The sequence below is a fragment of the Musca autumnalis genome, unplaced genomic scaffold (genome assembly GCF_047663935.1).
Source record: "Musca autumnalis isolate F117 unplaced genomic scaffold, ASM4766393v1 scaffold_5, whole genome shotgun sequence".
In the NCBI taxonomy this organism is placed as follows: domain Eukaryota; kingdom Metazoa; phylum Arthropoda; class Insecta; order Diptera; family Muscidae; genus Musca; species Musca autumnalis.
Genome location: NW_027412088.1, coordinates 45,313,478 through 45,340,564, shown reverse-complemented (window position 1 = coordinate 45,340,564; position 27,087 = coordinate 45,313,478). Strand labels below are relative to the sequence as shown.

At 36.3% G+C, this 27,087-nt stretch overlaps 1 protein-coding gene across 1 annotated transcript in view; it reads right to left on the bottom strand.

Annotated features, from left to right (window-relative positions):
* Positions 1-27,087, bottom strand: part of LOC141405223 (probable multidrug resistance-associated protein lethal(2)03659) — a 48,695-nt gene that overhangs the window by 5,025 nt on the left and 16,583 nt on the right. The window contains exons 3-7 of the mRNA XM_073989316.1: positions 17,608-17,767; positions 17,173-17,548; positions 16,348-17,066; positions 8,499-9,362; positions 7,962-8,425 (exon numbers count right to left, since the gene is read on the bottom strand). Of these exons, the coding sequence (XP_073845417.1) occupies positions 7,962-8,425; positions 8,499-9,362; positions 16,348-17,066; positions 17,173-17,548; positions 17,608-17,767 (2,583 nt within the window). The remainder of the gene's footprint in view (positions 1-7,961; positions 8,426-8,498; positions 9,363-16,347; positions 17,067-17,172; positions 17,549-17,607; positions 17,768-27,087) is intronic.

The window sequence follows — 27,087 nt, the reverse complement described above, 5'->3', positions numbered from 1 at the left end:
AGATCTTCTATAAGAAGAACTCAAGATCTTCTATAAGAAGACCTCAAGATCTTCTATAAGAAGACCTCAAGACCTTCTGTAAGAAGACCTCAAGACCTTCTGTAAGAAGATCTTCTGTAAGAAGACCTCAAGGGTATCTATAAAAAGACCTCTAAGTGTTCTATAAGAAGGCCTCAAGACCTTCTGATGGTAGACCTCAAGGTCTTCTATACGAAGAATTCAAAGTCTTCTGTACGAAGAATTCCAGGTCTTCTATACGAAGACTTCAAGGTTTTCTATACGAAGACTTCAAGGTCTTCTATTAGAAGAACTCAATATCTTCTACAAATAGACCTCAAGATCTTCTATAAAAAGATCTCAAGGTGTTCTATAAGAAGGCCTCAAGGTGTTCTATAAGAAGACCTGTAGGTGTTCTATAAGAAGACCTCAAGGTCTTCTGTAAGGAGACCTCAGGGTCTTCTATAAGGAGACCTCAGGATCTTCTATAAGGAGACCTCAGGGTCTTCTACAAGAAGACCTCAAGGTCTTCTATAAGAAGAACTCAAGGTCTTCTTTAAGAAGAGCTCAAGGTCTTCTATAAGAGAGCTAAAGATCTTCTATAAGAAGACCTCAAGATCTTCTATAAGAAGGCCTCAAGACCTTCTGTAAGAAGACCTCAAGGGTTTCTATATGAAGACCTCTAGGTTTTCTATAAGAAGACCCCAAGGTCTACTATAAGATGACCTCAAGGTCTTCTATAAGATGACTTCAGGGTCTTCAGGTAGGTGTTCTATAAGAAGACCTCAAGGGTTTCTATATGAAGACCTCTAGGTTTTCTATAAGAAGACCCCAAGGTCTACTATAAGATGACCTCAAGGTCTTCTATAAGATGACTTCAGGGTCTTCAGGTAGGTGTTCTATAAGAAGATCTCAAGGTCTTCTGTAAGGAGACCTCAGGGTCTTCTATAAGGAGACCTCAGGTCTTCTTTAAGAAGAGCTCAAGGTCTTCTATAAGAGAGCTCAAGATCTTCTATAAGAAGACCTCAAGGTCTTCTATAAGAGAGCTAAAGATCTTCTATAAGAAGACCTCAAGATCTTCTATAAGAAGGCCTCAAGATCTTCTGTAAGAAGACCTCAAGGGTATCTATAAAAAGACCTCTAAGTGTTCTATAAGAAGGCCTCAAGACCTTCTGATGGTAGACCTCAAGGTCTTCTATACGAAGAATTCAAAGTCTTCTGTACGAAGAATTCCAGGTCTTCTATACGAAGACTTCAAGGTTTTCTATACGAAGACTTCAAGGTCTTCTATTAGAAGAACTCAATATCTTCTACAATTGACCTCAAGATCTTCTATAAAAAGATCTCAAGGTGTTCTATAAGAAGGCCTCAAGGTGTTCTATAAGAAGACCTGTAGGTGTTCTATAAGAAGACCTCAAGGTCTTCTGTAAGGAGACCTCAGGGTCTTCTATAAGGAGACCTCAGGATCTTCTATAAGGAGACCTCAGGGTCTTCTACAAGAAGACCTCAAGGTCTTCTATAAGAAGAACTCAAGGTCTTCTTTAAGAAGAGCTCAAGGTCTTCTATAAGAGAGCTAAAGATCTTCTATAAGAAGACCTCAAGATCTTCTATAAGAAGGCCTCAAGACCTTCTGTAAGAAGACCTCAAGGGTTTCTATATGAAGACCTCTAGGTTTTCTATAAGAAGACCCCAAGGTCTACTATAAGATGACCTCAAGGTCTTCTATAAGATGACTTCAGGGTCTTCAGGTAGGTGTTCTATAAGAAGACCTCAAGGGTTTCTATATGAAGACCTCTAGGTTTTCTATAAGAAGACCCCAAGGTCTACTATAAGATGACCTCAAGGTCTTCTATAAGATGACTTCAGGGTCTTCAGGTAGGTGTTCTATAAGAAGATCTCAAGGTCTTCTGTAAGGAGACCTCAGGGTCTTCTATAAGGAGACCTCAGGTCTTCTTTAAGAAGAGCTCAAGGTCTTCTATAAGAGAGCTCAAGATCTTCTATAAGAAGACCTCAAGATCTTCTATAAGAAGGCCTCAAGACCTTCTGTAAGAAGACCTCAAGGGTTTCTATATGAAGACCTCTAGGTGTTCTATAAGAAGACCCCAAGGTCTACTATAAGATGACCTTAAGGTCTTCTATAAGATGACTTCAGGGTCTTCAGAAGGAAAACCTCAGGACTTCTATACGAAGAACTCACTGTCTTTTATACGAAGAACACCCTGACTTATATACGAAGAACTCAATGTCTAGGTGTTCTGTAAGAAGGCCGCAAGATCTCCTATAAGCAGGCTTCAAGATATTTCAGAAGAAGACCTCAATCTCTAGAAGAAGACCTCAAGATCTTCTAGAAGAAGACCTCAAGGTATTCTATAAGAAGTACTCAAGGTCTTCTAGAAGAAGGCCTCAAGGGCTTTTATAAGTTTTCTCTAGAAAAGTGTTCTATAAAAAAACCTTAAGAACTTCTATAAAAGACCTCAAGGTGTTCTATAAGAAGTATTCAACGTTTCTATAAGAAGACCTCAAGGTGTTCCATTAGAATGCCTCAAGATATTCTACATATAAGAAGACCTCAAGATCTTCTAGAAGAAGACCTAAAGATCTTCTAGAAGAAGGCCTCATAATCTTCTTGAAAAAGACCTCAAAATCTTTTATAAGAAGTCCTCAAGGTCTTATATAAGAAGACCACACGGTCTTCTGTAAAAAGTCATCATGGGTTTCTATAAGAAAACTTCATGGTCTTCTATATGCGATTTTTCCTCAGTACGTTGTGGACCGTGGTTTATTGCACTAGCGATGTACGTTTTGTTGAGGTTGGAAAAGTAACATGTGACCCATTCCGTCACAAACAAAAATAATTATTACGATTATAATAGTACATATCAGCAAAAATGTCTAAAATCGTCTTTTCCATTTCAAAAAAATCAAAAAAAAAATTTTGATACTACATCTATGATTTTTGGTACATAGATTAAGAAAAAAATCGTCATTTCAAATCTGTTTTCGTTACCAACTTTGATCCTTGCGCGCAAAAGATATGACCGTTTTAATTATGCTAATTAGAAAAAATTCTAAAAAATCGCGGCTTAATATAGTAAGCTGTTAAATTCAATTATCGTTAACTGAATTCGCACCTTTTGAGAATATGCAAAAAAAAAAAATTCAAAAACTTTCAATGGATTCGCGAAAAATTAAATTTGTTAAATAATTTCACGTATTTACAAACATATTTTTGAAACAATAGCGCTTATACTTACTAAAAAAATATATAAAAAAAACTATAGCAGCATCCAGACATTGTGAGGAATAAAATGAAACCTAAGTCGTGAAGTTTGGAGCTATAGTATTCGTGTTATTTGCAAAGATACAATGAAAATATGACGAAACAAGTAAGCAAAGGCTATAGTCGGACGGGGCCGACCATGTGATACCCTACACCACAACCTGTAGGAATTAGCTATGTGCAACCGCCTTGCACGCTGATTCGATTCCCATCAAATTGTCTACGGTGGCAAAATATCCCGTAGTAATGTTGGTGATATTTCCTGAGTATTTCAGACATGAAAAACGTCTCTACAAGTCTTAAGACACGCCGTTCGGACTCGGCGATAAAAACTAGGTCACATATAGATAACATCATATGAATCCATTGATATAAGAGAAGCCCCCTTTTCTTTACTGGGATGTTTGTGGAAAAATATATGTATAATTTATCATTTCTAAAAAATGTTCGAAAATTGGAAAATTCACATTGATTAGCCCCACCTGCTACATCTTCAAATTGTCTTTGAATATCAGATTCCTTTTTGGAATACACCTAAAATAAATACATATATATACCACGCAATTCGGTATATTTGTTAATTGGGAAAATTGCGAGTTTATTGAAGATCTATCGTCCAAAATTGTGCACTTGTACCTCACATATGCCTAGATAGTTCATTGTGGGCATATATTGTGATATCTTAAATATATTTTATACCGGTAGAAATAAATAACAATGAATAGGATTTCAAAAATTTTGCATGCAAGCAAATTTATAAATCCCAAAATTATTCATATTCAATTACACAGCAAAGAAGATAGTATAAGTCAGCTGCGCTAACGGTGATGTACCCTCAGCTTCTGCCGTATAAAAATATATTTATTTTGTAACACGAATTTGCTTCAAAATACGTGGAATCTGTAGGTATCGTAATATGGGGCTATACCAAATCAATGTTAGTAAGATAAATTCTGAGTTTTGGAAATATTTGAGAATTATTTTTTTCAGATTTTTAATTTTAGTTAGAGCTGGCAGGGGTTTTTGGAACTTCTGGACTATTATCTCAGGAGGTATGACTTACCAAGGGAAATGGACCAGAATAGGGAACGAAAAAAGAAGCTTCTCAAAAAAAAAAATAATAAAAATAATCAAATAGATCCGATACGGGTCCTCCAACTGCACTTTTCCCAAAATTTGTGTGGGAGGTACTCGAAGGACGGACCGATATAGTCCATATTCCTAACGGACACATGACTGGATGAAATAATACGATGTGTAAAGTTTCGACCAATCAGAAAATCCCCTTGAGACTTAACTTGCGGATTTGCGGCGCAAGTACAATCTACTGAAAAAAATTCAAAACGATTCGAGAGGTCTCCTCAATTTCCCGTTTCCGAATTTTGTGTGGGAGGTACCCATAGGACCTATATAGTCTTATCCGATCTATATCTAGAAGGAATAATAATATATGGAAAGTTTGGAGCAAATCGATTGCTCACTTCGCCAGTTATCGTTCACACAACTTTTCGAAAACATTTTTGAAATTTTTTGGGGGAGGTGTGGACCGACATAGCCTACATTCGAACTTAAACAAAGTTTGGGCAAAATATTACGAAGTATAGAATTTGGTTCTAATCGGTAGACCCGTACGAGGGTTATCGTGCGCACCAGCAAGCTAGACATTAAAAGAGACAGATGAACGGACAGCGCTAAATAGACTCCAAATTGTCTGAAACGAATTTCGTCCAAATATACTTGGGGTCTGAAACCAATATTTCGATGAGACACATCTTTGGTCGTATTTTGTTTGTATCCCCTTTACCCTAAATCCTGAGGTATAAAATAGGTGGCGAGGCGACCCCATGCTGCAATATTTGTATTAAAATCCAATTTGACAACAGAACTGAAAATTTCTCTGTCATGATAGAGACAATTTGTAGCATGGGAGGAAATTGTGGTTCTCTACACAAAACACATTATATAACAGGCAGTAGGTGCGTTATCTAGCAGACAAATTATTGCAGTTTGCATCAGGGGAAAGATCCGTAGTTATTTTTCCATATGTAGGCTACTTTGCCAGTATATGCCCTCCAGAAATGAAAATATGGACCAACAAAAAAATTTGTATGTTTTTCATCCAAAGGTAATGGTCTATGTCAACCGCCAAATAATATCAGATCATCATGCAAAATTATAGGCATTTTCTTCAACCTAAACTCTTACCTCGTGCAAATTTTCGTGACTATTGAGCTATAATTGCGACCTCTAGCGGGTTTATAATTACACTACAAACAAAAAACTGGATATATTAGGCTGTACCTCTGTTATCTGATCACGTACATCAACAAAATTAACATCAACTGAAAGGTCAAGAGATCGTCTTCCAAATGTAACTCACGTGTGGGGAATGTGTCTTTCAGGAAAAAAGATATAAGCTGTTTAAAAAAAAAATTCACAATTTTCACACAAAAGTTGTGGTCCATTTAACCCTCTAAATATCATATGATCACCATCTCAAATCGCAAGCTTCTTCTTTGTCATATACTCTTATCTAATTTAAAATGTCGAGGCTATCGGACTATTATTGCGACCTACAGAGCAACTACAAAATCGGATAAAAATTATGTTTTTGGTCCATTTCACCCGCTAAATATTTCACGATCATCACCAATTAAAATAGCGATCTATTCTGATGTGAAACCGACCCCCATACCAAATTTCGTGACGATCGGTCCATAATTGCGGCCTGGAGTTTGATTACAATTTATAATGGACAGACGGACACACGGACGGACGGACGGACGGACGGACGGACGGACACACATCTCAAAATCGCTTTATCTCGCCGAGATATGAAGATTGGTATACCACATTGGGGGTCTCCGACGAATATTTCGCGGTGTTACATGAATTTTTCCCAAAACAAACTTATAATACCCTTTCTACATAGTAGTGTAGGGTATAAAAAATAAAAATTATTGGCCTGTTCCCGTACTTTATAAAGTGGTAAAAGTCGTAAAAGTTGTAAAAGTCGTAAACGATTTTCATATAAATTTTGTGTACGGGAACGCAAAATGTGTAAAAGTGGTAAAAATTGTAAAAACTTTTTAGTTCTGGAACAGAGCTTATGTTATTCTAATTTTATTTTTTTATGGTTTTATAGAAAAGTTTGAAGAAAAAGTGATTGAGTTCTTCGTCATTTTCGTCCAAATTTCACGCAAAAATGAAGATATTACGTTGCAACAACTTTTTCACTTATAGTTTTCCTATTGGCGAATATTTTTAGAACATTATATTAAATCACAAGGAATTCCAATTGTGGCATAACATTAAAATAATGTTATATTGAATATTACAACATTTGAAACGCATAGAAACCGCGTAATAGTGGAAATCACAAGATGCGCATCCGATTTTCCAAAACAACGAATCAATCCTTCTTATTTGATATACACTTTGTGAAATTCCATTTGGCGACCACGATGTAGCATCAGTTGCATGTTAGGGTGCAAAAAACAGTAAAATGCCCATAATTTCCACGAAGTACATTTGCATTTTATGCGCATCCGATTTCAATGATCACCATTAAAAAATACATCATCCTATGTCATTTCAATGCGATCCATCAAGAACCGTGGATGTAGCATCGCACTCAGTTTTTAGAAAAAATCTATTATATCTCCGGATTCGCGAACGTTTTTCAATATCTGTTTTCGCACATTTTAAATATGCGTTTCGCTCCATTTATCTAAGTAGGAATAACACATCTAAAACGCGTCTAAATACGCGATATTTTCAAAAATATTTTTTGCAGATTTTCGAAATTTGAGGGGTATCATATCCGCCGATCTAGTGGATGGATTTAGACGCGCAAAGGCTTGTTAGATTCAGAACGTAAAAAAACTAAATTCACGCGGGTTTCCACTGAAATCGAATGGCATTTGTATATTTTGAATCCAAAAAACTGGTTTTTTAGAAAAATTTACGCACAAAAATTTCGACTTTAAGCTGAGATTGTTGTGAGCCTTTGAAGGCTACACGCCCGAGTTATACATCAAAAAATGCGTAATCGCGAGTACTACAATCTCATAATCAGTTTTTAAACGAGTACAGTTGCGCGTCCCGATTAGAGCAAAAATTCAAAAAACCCAATTTTTCAGTCTTCAAAATGTCAGCATCCGTTTGAGATTGATGCAGTGGTTATATTAAAAAATCATACATTAGAAACTTCATCTCTGAAGTGTATTCTTTAACTTCTTCTTTGAACATTATACTCTACATTGTATTGTAAAGCCACTAATTGAAAATTGACTTAAAAAAACTCGTTTCCTTCAACGATTTTTTCCTATTTTTTTACATTAATATGACCACAGCTTCCGCTCAAATTATAATTTTAAGAAATCCATCGGTGAATCGGGCTAAAACAGTTTATTTTACCTAAATGCGTTCAAAAGTTATGGTATATTACAACAATTCGCGAGTTACAATACCCCATACCTCAGTTTCAACAGAAGTAAATTTTCTACAAAAAGGCCGATATGTATGCAGCAACCAATATACGAAAAATTAGAACCAATGAGGTGTCGTAGAACCAGTGTTATATGGGTTATTGTCAGGCGACTATGGGCCAACTTAAGATACATTTTCATTTTGAATTATCAATTATCTAAAAATTATAGGATCTAATCGTTATCATACTTACTCACGGCTTCCAAACGTTTAACATCGCGTGATGTCTTCAAATAGAACGATCTCAAAAAGTAGAAAACAGTAAACATTACAACTGTAGCCAAGATGTACCATGGATTGACAATGGCCAATACAACGACAATACCAAAAAGGGCCAAAAATATTTGTATAACATCCATCATGACTTGCGGCAATATTTCATCGACTTGACCCATATCTTTGGAGAAACGATTGAGAATACGTCCCGCTGGGTTTGTGTTAAAGAAATACATGCTGGCCCGAGTGACACTTACAAACATGTCATTATGTAGGCGTGTCGATGATTTTGAAGCCAAATTGAAAAACATAAAACTGCGAAGCAAGGCAAAAATTATAATGGCCACATTAAGGGCAGTAAATATGTAGATATCTACAGGATCGGTTTGCAGTTCCACTCGGGCATCGATTTCAATGAATTTCTTTTCATTTTTATTGACCCTAGAAAAAATTAAAAAAAAACAAATTGAAATTAGAAAAAAAATAAAAAGTTCCCTTTTGCAACATTTCTTACCAATAAGAGAGGAAATAATCACCACCCGAACCCAGAATCTGAGCTCCAACACAAAACAATATCATTAGGGCCAGGACAACGGAACTACCGCTACTGCCAAAGTATTTTTTGTACAGTTGGAAACTAATCTTTCCCTGTTCCCTTGATTCCTCCACTTGTTTGGGTGCCACTTCTTCCACAGATTCCACGGTTGAAGCAACAGAAGTAACACTAATTTGTCGATGTTTTTTACTGTTTTGACGTTTTATTTTCTGCTTATCCCTATCGTCATCGATTCTATCATCTAACTCTTCGGCATCTTCCTTTTCATCTTCATCGCCATTATGCAGCAATAATTTGGCATAATCAAAACCACTTTGACGCATTGATTCATATGTGCCCACAGCCCGTACTTGTCCCTTGTCCAGAATTACAATACAATCCGCCTGTTCTAGAAATTGTAGCTGATGTGTTACCAGAATAACTGTACGATCTCTTAAATATTGACGCATACATTGATCGAAAAGATGACGTCCCACATGGGTATCCACAGCGGATAGAGGATCGTCGAGAAGATAAATATCTGCCTGACGATATACCGCACGAGCTAAATTAATGCGAGCTTTTTGTCCTCCCGACAATGAGGCGCCACGTTCTCCCACAATGGTTTTATCGCCATAGGGTAGAAGTTCAAAATCTCTTTCGAGAGCACACTTCTTCACGGTCAGGTTATAACGTTTCTTGTCCATTGGTTGTCCAAAGAGAATATTTTGTCGTACCGTGCCGGTGAAAAGCCAGGGTTCTTGTGAGGCATACGATACAGTTCCATTGACTGTGATGGAACCCGATGATGGTTGTAGTTCTCCTAAAATGGTTTGTATTAAACTGAAAAAAGAGGATTTTTTTTATAAAATTTTATTAAATAGACGTACAAAAAAAAAAAAAAAAAAAAATCAGAAAAAACAAGCAAAAAAGTGTCAGTCGTCTTTGCCGACAGAGAGCTTATTTGTATTGAAACTTTCATCGAAGGACAGATCGAATATCGGCTACAAAACCAAAATCCTTTTCCAAAAACTATGTATTAAGGAGGGTTTCAGAATTTTGGTAACCTTTTTGGACATTAGATCTTGCCGACAAAAATGTGGATTAGGATTAATGCTCAAAAATGTTGCGGAGAAGCATCTCGAAGGAATTGATCGACAGAGTCCATTTTGGAAATAATTTCTTTCCGATATATTTCGCGCCCAGTAGTTATTTCAGTAGGACACCGTATAACTGAGAGCTTTTAGATGACTATGTCAGGAAGCATGGGCTTGTCCACGAAAAATGTAATATCGCTGTAAACAGGACCACAACGAGTAGCATCGGTATACATTTCCAAAGGATCTTCGAAAACTTCGAGCACTTTAAAAACATGAATGAACATGTTGAACTTTTTTTTTGAAATTTACCCTAAGGAGTCGACCGGTGCCATGGAGCCATAAGGGTTTTTAAGGATGGGCTTGCCCTTGAAGAAACTTATACCGTCGTAATGGGGGCAGCGAATAGAAGTTGTTACAAAAAATAAAATCTATTCTAGAACAGGAATTAATTAATCCGAAATTTTGTGTGGGAGGTATCCACGATATGCACAGTATTGGCCGAATCGGTGCACTCGTGTGAACATTTTTGAACTTTGATAGGAGATGGACAAATTATTACGAAACCAATCGGTTAATCCGTTGCGCTCCAGCCAGACAGACGGATGGACGGACAGGGCAAAATCGACTCCAAATTGTCTGAAACGGGTTTCGTCCAAACATATTTAAGGTCTAAAACCACTATTTCGATGAGGGACATTGTGCCCGTAGGAAAGTGTATATACCCTCGTTAGCATAAATGCTGAGGGTATAAAAATAAAAGAGATATTTTTCGAACGTTTTTTTTACCATTTGAAAAAGATTAAAAGCAATGTTGGGTGGACGTTAACGGAGTGAACTTTTACCTACACTTACGTGCCACCGAAAGGACAAAATGTAGAAAAATTAATAATATGACTAAGGGTAAGGTCACATTAGTCCATGTGGTCCTGTTTACAACGATATGACGTTGCTCGGGCAAGTCCATACTTCCTGATATAATGGCACGAAAGCTCTAAAATCCTGCGATGACCAACTAACATGACCCCGAGCGTAACATTTTTCTCAAACTAAAACCAGGGCAGAGATATACCCTCAGCTCCACTTTTCCGGCAGAGATATACCCTCAATCTGTGTGAATTTATTTTAACGAATGTGGACGTTCTGAATAAATGTACACATTTTGCAAATTTATGTGATTTAGATAAAAGCGCAAAAGTGCTTATCTTTTGTGGAGGAAGTGCGAAAGTGTTGACCTTTCGCACTCACCGACCATTTTTGTTGGTCAACGTAGGATTTTTAAAGCTTCTGGATCATTATATAACCGTTAAAAGGATCATAAGTATTACCTTAGGTAATAATTTCAAATCGATGCTCGAGCAGCCCTTAAGCGAAAATTTTGAACATTTGTCAAGGAGGTACCCGATGGTGTTGTACGGTATAGTCCGTTTTGGAACTTGATATAATTATGGAAGAATGTTAAATATGTGTAAAGTTTCAGCCTAAATATTCAATTCGTAAAAATCGTGCTCATCAGAAATTTCAGTTGGTGCTGCAGCCCCTAGAACATTATCTCAGGATGTATGCACTTGTCCCCAAAAAAATTGTGCCGCGAGGACAACCTGCCATAAAAAATTCCAAACAAACCAAGAAATTTCCTTAAACTACATTTGGGCGACAATTTTTGAAAATTTTTATGGGAAATACGCTAAGGAGAACACAGATATCGTCCATATTCGAACCTGATATATGCACAGCCTGGGCCAAATCGATTACTCCCTACGAGAGTTTTGTGCGCACCATTTAAGCGAAAAATTTAAACTTATGTGGCAATACGGCTATGCCGACTCCAAGCTGTCTGAAATGGATTTCATCCAAACAAACATACTTCGGGTTTAAAATCGTTATTCCGAAAGGTATCTTACGCAGCAGCCACTGCATATGATTTAGACTTTAGTAGGCAGTTTTTTGCAGCAAGGACAAGCTGTTGCAAAAAGGTCATTAAGGTCTTAAACTGCTCTTGACCGAAACATTTTAAAATTTTGTGTGGGAGGTAACCGAGAAAGTGGACTCAAGTAGTCCTTATCCTGATCTATGTCTGGTAGAAATGTTAGAATATGTAAAGTATGGAAGAAATCGATTACTCTCTTCGAGAGTTATCCAGGCAGACAGACCGACGGAAAAAGGCACCAAAACCTCGGAGTGGAAGAGAAATGGGAAATGTATGAGCTGCAAATACGAGTCTAGAGAAAATCTGATACGCACAATAGGCCAAATTACAAATGCGGGGGATGACCCTATAAATAACTGTACTGCAGGACCTTCCCTTGTATATTGAAGACCTCAAGTGGTCTTCTGTTGTCTATAGAAGATTTCAATTGGTCTTTTGTTGCCCCTAGGACACCTTAAGTGACGTCTTGTTGCCTCTAAAACACCTCAAATGACCTTCTGTAATGACCACCTAGAATATTACGAACGCTCTTCTCCTGTCCATAGAACGCTTCAAATGGTATATACAAGGCATAAAGTGGCCTTCTGCTGTCTCTAGAAGACCTCGAAAGTTCTTCTGCTGCTTACAGAAAGCGACAAAAAGTCTTCTGTTGTCCATTGAAAGCATCAAATGACCTCAACCTTCTGTTGGCTCTAGAAGACTTCAAGAGGTATTTTGTTGGTGTTAGGAGATCTCAAGTACTTTATTTTGTGTCTAGAGGATGTCAAGAGTTTACATAATGCCTCAAAAAGTCTTCTGTTGTCTATAGAATACATCCAATAACCTCAACCTTCTGTTGGCTCTTGAAGTCTTCAAGAGGCATTATGTTTCTTTTAGAAGATCTCAAGTACCTTATTTTGCTCTACAAGATGTCAGAGTTCTTCACTTGCCTTTTGAAGGTCTAAAGTTTAGATGACCAAATGGGGTTTTCTGTTTTCTATTTCAGGAGACCTCAAATGACCTTCTGTTGTCTTTAGAAGTTATCAAATGCCCTCAAGAGGCCGTCTGTTGTCTCCAGAAGACCTCAAGAAGTATATCGTTGAATATAGAACATCTCAAGAAGTATTTTGTTGGCTCTAGAAGACTTCGAGACATTTTCTCTTGTCTTTAAAAGGCCTCAAGTGGTCTTCTCTTGCCTCGAAAATTTTTGGAAGGTCATAACCTACTTATCGTGGAAGAACGGGCAATGAGGACGCCCTGCCAGAATTGACGGAGAGTGATCATCTGAACAGTTGCAACATTGAAGCCGGAATAAACCCTGGAAAGAAGGAAGATAGGATCTCCGTCACGTTTGGCTACGTTACGTTGACTGATCAGAAGAGGCGCCCAAGTTATTTCACTCAACAGTTTGTGGATCACCCCGGGAGTGACAGGGCAAAGAGAAGAGTACTACGTCGCATCAGATCTCTTCCTGCCGAGAATGAACAACCAGTAACGCTAAATCATCCAAATCGTTGGGCCTTGGTGAAATATCCATGGTAATGCTGATACAGCTGGATGCGCCGGGAGTAGAGTATTTTACTAAAAGTTCTCAACCTGTCGCTAGCCACCCACATCGTTTCCGAAGTCTGTACAATGGGTAGGGTGGTCCCCGCAAAGGTAATTTATACAGAGCGATTTCGCTTTTGACGCTCATAGCAAAGACCCTTGAGGTTTTTGTACTTCCCAGCGTCAGAAATAACTATCCAGTTGCAGATCTTCAGCATGGGTTCTGTAAGCAGCACAGCACGACACCAGCGCTGTACTCCATCTTCAGACATATTAGTCGAGGACTCCACTAGAGCATGGTGGCGCTTGACTTATCAAAAATTATGGCGCTTGACTTATCAAAAAATGTTGATACTATCAAGCACAAAACACTATTTGAGGATATCGAACCGATAAACCTACGGTCCAGTTTGACACGTTGGATAAACAATTATATGTGTGGACGCCAGTGGTACGTGGAATTCGTGAAAAAGTCCAAGCACCGAAAATGAAACAGGAAGTTCCCCAAGGTGCCCTTACTCCGCACCCTCCAGACGGCATTGAGATCATAACGCATGCGGATGATTGTACGACCTTCCGTTAGGTAATTTCTCAGATGTCATTTGTGAAAGTCTGAACTCTTATTTGACTGATCTTACCACCTTTTTCCACGCGAGGAATATGCAAATATTCGCCACTAGATTTACGGTCACCCTGTTCGCGACATGGACAGCAGAGATGAGAACAGAGTTCAATGTCATGATAGCAGAATTACAACCACAAACTACCGCTAAATTCTAGGGGTCACATTCGGCGGCATGTTTATGTCGTCCGCGTATACCACAGCTATCTGCGACAAGCTGGGATGTGGGGGTGCAGAAAAAGAGACTTTTTTGACTACATATATTGCGATAGCTCGGTCCGCTAATATAAGTACAACGCAATGGATCTCCAGGATCTAGAAAGAGGTGTCCAAAGTGATAAGTGAGAACCACTACATCAACAAGCCCGTCAAGCAGGTTTAACTAGCATTCACACGTATGCAACCGCAGATTCCATAAACAACAATCGTGTGAATGTGGTCCTCGGATAACACCAATTGCAGTATACTTTCGGTGACCAATATTTTTGAATGAAAATAGAGTACACATACGAGGGCTACTACATAAGTTTCTGGGTTTGACAACAATGCCAGCGCCATTTACCATTTCCATTGAAAAGATTAACATTTTCTAGCATAAGCGTACTCAGTGCGGTTTGACGTACCACGTATTGCGTTTTTTATAGGTCTTGAAGAATTAACTTGCAAAAAAAATTTGGAAGTTACTTGTGAACATTTTCGTCCGACCATTTTTCACAATTTTCTACGTGATGACCACGCGATGAAGCAACATCCTATAGTTAGTAGTCAATAGTTGGAGTTGAGCAATTATGCTGTAGTCAGAGACTGAGTCGAAAAAATAACTTGGCTCCAACTCCGGGACACAATTTTTTTTAACATTTAACAAACACGAATTTCAAGAACTTTATTGGTCCAATTAATACTCTAACGCAAACTTAAAATTCTATTACAATCGAATTAGAGTTTCAACTTAAGCGTGAATTTGCAAGCTGGCTCGATTTCTCAATATACGATAAGAAATGTATAAATATTTTGGAATATTTGTTTTAGATCAAACACATTCTTTATCAAGATTATGATCAATGGTATTCCAAGAAGATAATGATCTTAAACTGCTCATATTCCCGATCGAAAGCCTGCCCACTTCAGAACCTCTTACACAGAGTTTCAAATTTCGGTGATCTTGTATTCTTATTATAATTGTAGAAGTTTTAAACAAGGAAGTTTTGTAGTAGTATTATATTCGACAAAAGTTATTTTCAAGGAACATCGCAGAAAATGGCCAACATATTGTGTATATTTTATTCATTGAGTGCTGTTAGAAATTATCCTCGGAGTCGACTCCGGAATCGGAGTCGAAACAAAAATGGCTCGACTCCGAAACTTTGGTAGTCACACGTAAAAGGTTTTCCGTAAAGTATATTGAGTTTTTGTGAAATTAATTGTAGAGGAGCTCTATCCTTCCCGCTCTCCACCAAACATTCAATATATTTTACGGCAAACTTTGAACGTCCAAGAGAAACTACATCATTTGTACGACCAGGTGACACGATAGTTATGTCTGTGACACTTGCCGCTAATTCATCCCATACTGCATGAAAACCTTGTCGTAAAAAAGGTTTCTTATCGATGGATTCCGTACCGAAATTTCAAAAAATTACGATCGCTGTGTAAACCATATACGATGCGTATAAGCCCGAAACAAAACAGCAATCGACAGAACATGCTGTTGACACGTTCAATAACCACGTTTTGGAGGTGTTTCAGTAATTGGTTTGAGCGCGTGCAAAAGTTTTTAAATCAATAAACAGTGATTTGAAACGGCTGATTTCATTTCAACAACGGCAATATTTGGTTAAATTTCTGCCTAGGTTTCTCGGATTTCATTGTATTACCTTTGTATTCACATGTATTTGTAAAACAAATAAAAAAATAGAGGACATAGAGTACATATGATGAAAATAGAGGACAAATAGAGTACGTTGGAAAAATAGAGTACGGACACCTAAAATAGAGTACTGTTCTCTATAATAGAGTACGATTGGTCACCGTAAGTATACTTCACCTATTCAACTACTCTGCCAAACTTAATCATCTAACTGCAGTAGATTAGTGGTTACATCCCATCGAAGTGGCCACATTCCTGGAGATAGACCCAGAGCCTGATTAAGCAGAAAATTAACTTACAAACGTAAAATGAAAATAATATTACAACAACAACTGAAGAAAACATTTACTTACGGATGGGCTATTCAATTTGGCTGAAACTTAACACGTAGTAAAATTTAAAATGGAAAACATCTTGAGGTACCTCCTTCAGAAGAGTTCAACATTGTTGCTTAGGTGTAGTTTAAGGGCTGTTCGAGGATAATTTACAAATTTTTACCGAAGATACTTATTGTCCTTTTTAGAGCGATATAATGATTTTCGACAGCAAGTCCATGCTGCCTGACATAACGGTCGGAAAGATTTAAAAAATGACCAACTAAATTACCTTTTAAGCCACGTACTATTTATCGGTCCAGTTCTTCGGGTACATCGCACAAACTACTAGCCATTTGTAGCACAGTGATCACCAATCATTCAATGTTTAAAATTCAATTTTTCAAGTCAATTCTACTTGAATTACTTTCTGAGCTTATTAATTTCTAAAATAATATTTTTGCTACTTACGTTGATTTTCCCGAACCCACAGTTCCAATGACAGCAATCAATTGTTTAGGTTTAAATTCCAGTGAAACATTTTCTAAATTATTTTCCACAGCTTCGGGATTCCATTTGGCCGTAACATTCGTCATTACTACACCAGTTTCCTTCGTGGGTGTGGCTTTCATTTCCACACTTTTACCATTTTCGCTGATAATAGCTGGAATCATGTTCTGTTTGGCTTTCTCCGCTAATTTCACTTCGTCTAAAAGCATAAATTTCTGTATTCTTCGGAATGAGACCAATGTCTCGGCAACTTGTGCTACAGCCATGGGGAAATAAACAGTCATTGTAATTCTCAAAAGGCCATAGAAAGCTGTCACGACAAAAGCCTTTTCGGCGGTAAGAAAATGTCCCAACAAAACATAACCAACCAAACTGCTAAAGATGGAAATTCTCGATATAAACATGATGAATGAACCCATAACACCACGAATATAGTTTACGTAGCGTATAGCTTTCATTTCTTTGCGTCGTGCATAGTCGACCATTTTACCGAATGGTATTTCCCAGGCATACATTTTGATAACCTGAATGCCGGAGAGGATTTCGTTCATAAGGCGTACACGTTCATCGGTGCAAAGAGCTGTACGCAAACGTAGCACAGAAGTTTTCTTACCCATATAGCCTTGGATGGGAACAAATAACAACATTACGGCAACACCAATCAGTGCACTGGGGCCAATCTGAAAGCGAAGGACAAATTTGAAAATTATTTGTAAAGGTCAGGTCAAATCTCAATTTTTTAACAAACAGTAAGAATACTGTCCTAATCATCCACCCATTTCTTACCTCTTTATACATAAAATATGTAACCAAAAATATTTCCAAGGGTCCAATCCATATGAAATGCATATGCAACACCGATGTATCCAAACGCCCGACATCATTCGAAATCAAATTAACCATTTGACCTGATGTGGTATTTCCCATGGCACTTTTACTTAAACGCAAAGCTTTACGATATATCATACTACAGATGGCCACACGTATTTTCATTCCTGAATGGACAATACCCAACATATTGGGATGCATAAGCAGAACACTACCGGCACTGGTCAATATAACGCCCAAAGCATATAGAAATGCTTTTGATTGATCGGTTTTGTCTGTTTCTGGATCGGCATAATAGGAAACAAGGGCACCCAAAAATAGTGGCTGAGAACATCTGCAAGAAATCATATTTTTTAATTCTGTTTCTTATGCTTCTTCTATCGTTTAGTTTACCTTAAAAATATCTCAAAACAGAACATCAATAGACCCAATATCATATAATGCAAACCAAAAACCTTTATTGTGGCCTTGACCAAACTGGGTTCTTTACCTTTGAGGCGGCTTTTTGCAAGTTCTTCTTCCCATGCTTGACTCAGCTTGTGACCCATGAGATCTGCAAGTATAAATTAGAGATAAACAGGTGAACAAAGGCTATAGTCGGGACGGCGCCGATTATGTGATGCCCTACATAAGCTTTTCACTGGTAACCATTTCTTTTAGGGAATATAATCAGACTATTAACAAACTTAATATGGTTCATCCCTTGGGGCCCCCATTAACCACCAACATTTCGTGATTATCTAATAAAATTTCCAACCTGTAGCAAACATGGCAGTAGATGAACCCAAACCCACCGGCGCACAGTGGTCGAAATCACTGATCTAGCCGCGCGAAATTAATAACTTGGAAACGATAGAGATATCTTTCTGAAATTTTGCACAAACTCAGTTTATGTCCGTGGGTAATAACGGACTAAATATGAACAACACCGGCTAATATTTTGGTATAGCCCCCATATAACGGTACCTCCTGAAAATTCGTATTTTGAGGATTTAAGCCATCGGTTCCTTCCAAATTAGTTGTAGTTTGGTACTTAAGGTTTCTAGTGGCCACTAAACTTTTTTACAAAAAATGGTGGACATATTTCCACGTTTGGATATAGGCCCCTTTTTTAGGTACCTCCCGATTTTCAGGGGGTTCAAAGCTACATTTTCCGACCAAATTAGGTGTAATTTGGTATTTAAGGTTCCCAGTGGACACAAACATTCTCCACCAAAAATTATGGACGTAGGTCTACGTTTTGATATTGCCCCCATATAACGGTACCTCCCAATATTCGGTATTTTGAGGATTTTGTACACATTTTCAGATCAAATAAGCTGAATTGTGGTATAGAAGGCTCTTTTTGGTTATACATCTTCTCCACCAAAAATCCACCAAAAATGTCTTGCACTTGACAGTTAATAACTGAGTGAATATTTACAACAACAAAAAAGTGAAAACAAAATTTTAGTCAGCAGAGTGTCTGTAATCGATACAATGGAAAACATTACGCAATTTTATACTTTGATTTTTTGACTTTCGCGCCGCTAGATCAATGGTTTCGTCCAGTGCGCGGCGAGCTAATAAGGCTGTGTATCTGCGTGCCACTGCCACACTAAGTTTGTCATCAACATCAGCCACAGGAATTCCAACGTTGTATGCTACATAATAAATAAAAAAATGGTTTTTCCGTTTGCAATTCTTCTACTAGAAGTGGAGATATTCGCATAAGAATAAAACGTTGAGTTTTCTGAACAAAAGTTTTTTGACCATACCGACCTCTGAATATTATTTGACCATCACCAAACGTTTCTCCCTCTCTGGGACCCCCATCAACCCCCAAATTTTCGTGATTATCCAATAAAAATTCCGACCAGTATCGTGTTAACAAAAAATGAAAAATAGGATGCATTACCGACGTTTCCGATATCTCCGTTGTTTAACCACCTACGCCATCCTACAGTGCATCAATATACTAGACGCCGAGATATTCGCCTATGAATAAACGTTGAATTTTCTCCACATAATTTTTTTTTCTATTCCAACACCTGAATATTATCCGACCATCACCAAACTCAATAGGCTTCATCCTATCTTGGACCACCATTAACCACCACATTTCGGGTCGATCCGATGAAAATTGCGATCTGTATCGTGATTACAAAAAAATGGGATGTATTACCGACTATTGCGATATCTCCGCTCCTTGACCATCTACGCCAATCATTGTAAAGGTGGTATTTTATATTTTGCTATTTTCTATGTTGCTTTGTAAAAAAGTATCAGTCGACTTTGCGGACAGAGATATACGCTCAGCCTGTGTAAGGTGGTTTTTAGGTTTTTTGCGGTATTTACTTGCCAACAAAAATATGGATTTGTATTAAAGCTCGAAAGTTTTGTGGGGGAGACACCTAAAGGAATGTATCGACATAATCCATTTTGCAAGTGGGTCTTATTTTGGGTTCGAAGGATCCTCGAACAGACACATAAACGCACTTAAACAAAAATGTTGAACATGTATGTGAGTGGTAACCCAATAAGTAAGCCGATATGACCCAAAAGTTGTAAAAAACCCGGTCAGCACTAATTTCAATGACTGATGAGAAAGATGACTTTCGAAATGAGTATCCGATTTGACCGAAACGTTGTACATCGTAAAATTTCTTTTAAATGTCAACCTCACAGTGGGTATATATCGGACAACATCTTCGTTTATCTCCCTCACAATGTTCAACCTTTCGCTTAAGTGTAGTTTAAGAGCTGTTTTGAAATTTTTACCGAAGGTATACCTTGGCTTGCGCAATAAATAAGAATAGAATGGTTCCCAAAATAAAATCCGCAAAAGTTCAACAAGCGCAATTTAATCCAAATCAAATTTATTAGCAAAAGGTAAGCATGTATGCGGAGCGTCCACAATCGTTAAGATAAATAACCAAGAAAGTCTCAAATTTAACAGGTCAACATTTTCTTTATGTTGTTGGGGAAATTACAACAAACATAATTGTGTTGAAAAGGGATTTGACACTTCATACTCGAACAGCTGGTGTGACACAACTACCTATTCAACACGCCTTTATCAAATAAAGCCATTATTTATATTACACTGTGCAGCAGCATTTTTGGGGGGTGGAAAATTTTTTTTGGAAATGAAAGCCCTTGATGAGTATACTAAGTACCCAAAAGGAAATTTTCGCCATAGGTCAAGTTTCTGAGATATCGCGCGATGAAATTTTTGATTTTTTCCCTATAATACTTGGGAAAATAGCTCCATATCTCTGTTTGGCGTTGTTGTAGCTTCGTTTTGAGGTGACATGTCTTCAGTGAAATCGATTGGCGAATCTTTTTGTAGAACATCACATTCTTCTAACTCAATGCCTTTCGTGTCCTTTTCGTCCTTTATTTCTTGAACCGTAGTGAAAGTACCACAAGATGAGATTTTTCAGCATCCCAATATTCTACAAAAATGTTGCTCAGAAGATTTTAGGTACGGTTCCCTTTGACAACTAATCGATTTTGTCCCGTTTTCAATGTCCTTTTTGACATTTAATCGGTTTTGGTTCAGAAATAAACTATGTTTTGTTTTTCTGTATATTCGTCATTGGGTATTTATTGGTATGTACACATAACTATTGGTTATTGCTTATGTAGATATCTGGGGTGCTTCTGAAATATTTACCACAAATAGCTATTGTAATGATAAACACGTTAATAACAAATTTTCTTGGAGGATAGATCCGGTTATCTCAATTTTGGAACCGGATATTCCGACATTAAAACCGATTTTTGAACCGGTTTTAAGTAACCAATTAAACTTATATGTATACCGTTAAAAAGCTTATAGAGTTGTCAATCAAATTAAATTAATTCGCTTCTGAAAACTTTGTTAGTTGCAATTCCAGAACAAAAAAACCGTTTTCCTTAACCGTTTTTAAGGAAAAATATCAATACGCGCAAATATGGAGATCAAAGGCTGGGGGGCGAAAAATGCTTTTTGGCGACGAAATTCGATGAAGATAACATTACGAACCCGGAAGGACAGTTATGCCGTAGGTCAAACTTCGGAGTTATGGCGCGATCAAATTTCGTTAGGGTTTTTGTCATGTAGGTAAGTATAGTTTGTCAAGAAGGAATTCATTTCGCTATAACTCAGAAGTTTGACCTACGGCTTAACTGTCCTTCCGGGTTCGTAATGTTATATTCATCGAATTTCATCGCCAAAAAGCATTTTTCGCCACCCAGCCTTTGATCTCCATATTTGCGCGTATTGATATTTTTCCTTAAAAACGGTTTAAGAAAACGGTTTTTTTTTGTTCCAGAATTGCAACTAACAAAGTTTTCAGAAGTGAATTAATTTAATTTGATTGACAACTCTATAAGCTTTTTAACGGTATACATATACAGAAAAACAAAACATAGTTTATTTCTGAACCAAAACCGATTAAATGTCAAAAAGGACATTGAAAACGGGACAAAATCGATTAGTTGTCAAAGGGAACCGTACCTAAAATCTTCTGAGCAACATTTTTGTAGAATATTTGGATGCTGAAAAATCTCATCTTGTGGTACTTTCACTACGGTTCAAGAAATAAAGGACGAAAAGGACATGAAAGGCATTGAGTTAGAAGAATGTAATGTTCTACAAAAAGATTCGCCAATCGATTTCACTGAAGACATGTCACCTCAAAACGAAGCTACAACAACGCCAAACAGAGATATGGATCTATTTTCCCAAGTATTATAGGGAAAAAATCAAAAACTTCATCGCGCGATATCTCAGAAACTTCACCTATGGCGAAAATTTCCTTTTGGGTTCCTAGTATACTCATCAAGGGCTTTCATATTCAAAAGAAATTTTACACCCCCCAGACTTTGAGTTCCATTTTGTGTCACAGTGTTATTTATAACCGGTAATTGATTTGTTCATAGACGCCTTAATTCACACATGGTGAGTGTATATGGTAAATTTCAAATTTCTTTTGCAATTCCATTGGAAGAAATGTTAAAAAAATTTTTGCGAGCACATCCGCAGTTTTTGGAACATAGATTAAGAAAAAAGTCGTGATTTCAAATCTGTTCGCGTTCACAAAATTGGATGCTGCGCTCCAAGTTATGGGGGGTTTTATTCCCTTATAAAGAACAAATATTTAAAAATTCCATTTTTGCTGTAATAAGAAAATGTATATATAAAGCGTTAACAGCATTTAATATCTATCCGTAGATGCCTAAAAATTTACTAAATGTATTTCTATTTTCGCGGAAAATCGAGAAATACTGAAAAAATCTTGGAGTAAATTTAATTTATTCTAATTTAGAGCCCAAATAAAACTCGAAAAAATAAATTAAAAATACGTACAGATTCTAGACAACACGTAGAAAAATATGAGACCAAAATATTAACGATAGGATTTATAACTGCCATATTACAGCGACAACAAAAGACGAAAACTTATTGTTGGAATATTATTTCAAAAATATATTTTTTTGTTTAATACGAAAAATAGAAAAAACATTTTTGGGAGTTATTCTACTATTTCGCTAAATTTCGATGCAAGGACTGACGGACTTCGCTGAAACTTCTTCAAGGAAAATGCGATGACAAACAGGAAAGTATATTTGCCTACTTTGATAAACAATAGGATTATGAAATAGAAAGTAATATTGAAATTACAACCAAAGAAAAAACATAAAAGTTAAAAAACGTATAACTCGCGAATTCGTTAAAATCAGTTAAGGCGCATGCGCTTTTCAGATACAGCGAGTGCATCTCTATCAATATGTAGCGATTTTTCCACTTTTCATTCAGCGACCAAAGTGTGCCATCAGCTGCATCTTACTGTTCAAAAAACCTTTATGTGGGTAAAAATACCGCGATGTACATAAGATTATAAGGCGCATCCGATTTCTGTGACCGCCTATAAAAAATACGTCATTATAACAAATTTTAAACAAATTCGTCAAGAACCGCGGATGTGCTACCAAATTATATTTTATACGAAATACGAATATTACTCCAGAATCTCGGTAATTTATGCCACCCGGTTTTAGAAAATAATATAATCGCGTATGAAGGATTCCATTTATGTAAAAATAACCAAAGAAAATCGCGGTTCAATGCGCGGAATCATCAAAATATAATTTTGCAGAATTTCCTACTTTCAAGGTATCTATAACCGCCGTTTTAGTGGATGGGTTTGAACGCGGAAGGGTTCATTAGATCCGGCGCGTAAAAAAACTAAAATCACGCGGGGTTCAAGGGTACCTGAGCCACAGTTGTAAATTTTGAAGCCAAAAAATAGGTTTTTATAGAAAATGTACACACCAAAATTTCGACTTTGGACTCTTATTACTAGGGAGCTGTATGAAGCACACTCATGAGATATACATCAAACGACGTGGAATCACGAGTTCTACAATCCAATAAATAGTTTGGGAAATTATCTGGTTGCGCCCTCCAATTATAAGAAAATTTCAAAAAAACCCAGATTTCAAAACTTCAAAATGTCAGCATCGATTTTAGGGGGATGCAGTGTATATATCGAAAAATCATTTATTAGAACCATGTTGCCCAAGGGGTATTCTTCAATTCTTCCTTTGAGCTCAGGTTTGAATTTTCCGTGGTTTGACCAGCAATCAAGAAAGAACACAAAAAAACTTGTAAACTTCAACACATTTTTACCCATTTTTTAATATTACCACCAACACAGCTTCCACACAAATTATTTGTTATGGTTAATTTTATGCGACCCCGGCTAAAACACTTCAATAAATATAAATATATTCATATTATATAAAATATATCGACAGTTCGCGACTTATTAAATGGTGAACCTCAACTTCAACGATTGTAAAACATTTTTGAATATTACCATATCTCTGTCCGAAAAGTAGACTAATACCCTAGACAGACGGCAGAGTTAATTTGCATTAAAAATGTCCTAATTTGAATTAATTTTTCACCCTGACAGACGATAGTACCTGCATTTATGAAACAGCTGTTTGTGTTGTTTGTTTGTACCCAGCAGACCATTTCATAAAGCTTTACAAAAGTTCGCCAAAATATGCGAAACAAATACACTTTATACCTTTGATCTTTTCACCACGATGAAGCAAAAATAAATGTAATTTATTCGCGATATTTTTGAGTCTTTTTAATATTATAAAAATATTGCAAAACTTTAAAAAACATTTGAGGAAGATATAATTTTCGATAGAATAGGTATGTTGGGTAATTAAATTTTTTGTGAAAATAAAAATTTAAAAAAGAGATTTGTTAGAAGGCCTGAAAAACGATTAGCTGCTATTCTACTCGCGAAAGACCACTACTTATTTTGAAGAAACGCGAAAATTGCTGATTTGCTTTCCATTTTTATTTTCTTAAACATGGAAATTTGACAAAAGACAATTGATTTTCAACAGCATTGCCATATTGAAATTGCTAAATTCAGTTTAAATTTCCTTTGATTTTGTGCATTAAGAATGTGTATAATGCTCGAATTAATTTGAATTAAGACAGTTAATGCAAATTAACGCAGCCGTCTGTCTAGGGTATAATACTGTTTTACTTGTTTAGCTACATTTTCTGACTGAATTAGTTATAATTTGAACACAAGTCGTTTTTGTAATAGCCCTAAGATAACGTTACCACCCGATTTCACATTTTCGGCTCAAATTGGATGTTGTCTTCGCCACCATAATTTGCGATCATAGATCTACGTTTTGGTATGGCCCCATATAGTAGTGTTCAGGTAATTTAAAATTTGAATTTGGGATTCCTAGTGCCCCCCATACCAGTTGCTGATATTATTCGAACGTGCGACACAACTTTCGAAAACGACTATCACTGTCGAATGTTTGGCAAATGTTTTTCGTGTGTACACAAGTAAATTGTTCTTTTGTTTGTCAAAAGTTCGAAAACTATACATTTTCGAACATTTGGTAAACGTTTTTTCTTCACAAGAAAATTTTTTCTAGAAACATTTTTTACTTTATTTTTTTGTTTCAAAAAATAATTTTATGTTGTTTGTAAAAAATTCCCATTTGCTTTTTTCAAAAAATTTCGATATAAATTCTACGTATGTATGTATAATATAAACAATAAGTGTTAATAAAGACAATATATGTATGGGTATGTTGCCAAACACAAGACAACAATCTTTATCAACAGTTATATATCGAGTCGCAAACATAACAAGGAAATAAAAACGGAAAAGGTACATAACAGAAACATTAAGAAACTCCACAAAAAATGTTTTTCGCCATTATCGTAGAAACTATCGCCATTCATTCGCTAATAATATTATTGCCGATATTCGAAATCGAAGGTTTTCCTGCCACAAACTGAGCGACGAATGAATCGTTTTCAATTCATTGTCGTGTGTCGTTCTGGAACAAAATATCTATCTAAACTAGCGAGAACATTCGAAAACGATATCGTTTTCGATACCAATGCACAGTTGTCGCAATCACAAAATTTTTGGCCAAAATTATTTTTTTGAAGTTTCATATTTTTATAATTTTTTTGCGCGGAATAATAAAAAACACTTCAAACCATCCGAAAATAATTGGTTTTTCTAAATACCATTAATAGCCGCTCGTTGGTGTAATGCTAAAGTTGAAATTTTTTTTGTATAAAAAATAGAACAGACTGTGTGCTGTAAAATATATACTTTTTGATGTGCTGTGTGGTCGAATGGGTATACGAAATTCAGACCAAAGTTATTATGAATCTGGAAGCTGATAATAAGTGCTTTCATAATATATAAAGAAAGAACGAAGAAAGTTGTAATATCTGGGTAGGGAGATAAAAGTTTGTGTGTATATTGAAAATTATTTTTTACAAATATTTTTGAAATCTTCTTAAACTTTAGAAAAAATGTAAAAATATCGTCTCCTCCAAAAAATTTTTGGAAGCTGGCAGGGGTATGTACTATCATATTCAGATGAAATATTTTGCCTTATTTTGCCTTTTTTAGAAAAAATGTATTTTTCTACTTTAAGTTGAGTGAAATTTTTTATAAATTGATGTTTTTATTGTATATAGTATTGAACTGAAAATTTTGGATAAAGACAAAGTTTCATCCGATTTTTCTTAAAATTGATATTTAAGGTTTTAATAGTATAAAAAACATTTCTGCAACATTTTTTGAAAATTGGCCCACACTGTGACATAGCCGTACCGTCCGATTTAAGATATTTTAAAGATTTTAGCGATATTATTTAACCGATTCGGCTCTAACTTTGCATTTTGACTTCATGGAAAGTATAAACTGTTTGTACCAAATATTTTGGTTAAGACCTCCCACAACGGCGCCTCACTATTTAATTAATTTTCGCTGTTTTTGGCGAAAATACATTTCAATTGATATTTTGGGACATTTGATTAACCTAGTAATCAATTTTAGTATAAAAACGTCGCACAGTTGCCCCGATTTTTGGCCAACATTATTTTTTTTTGAAAATAATTGGTTTTGCTAAAAAGCGTTAATTGCCTTTAGTAGGCGCAGTGTCAAAGTTATCACTTTTTTGTATAAAAATAAATCAGACTGTTTACTGTAAAATATATATTTTTTGTTGCGTGTTGTGATTGAATGAATATATAAAAGTGAAACGAAAAATATTATGATTCGGGAAGCTGAAGGTAAGTAATTTTATAATATTTATATATATCGTTTAATCAATAATCGTTTTAATCAAATTTTGCTTGTCTCTATACTTTGACAATTGTGGTTCTACACTCTATTTTTGTATTTTTTAGACGACCTCTTCTTCAGAAACGAAGATTTGTTTAAAATTTGGAGGCAACATGGCACAATTGCTAAGAAACAAAAAAACATCTTAAACTATGTACTACAAAACTGTAGTGAAAACAATCCGTCAAAGGAGTATTTAAAA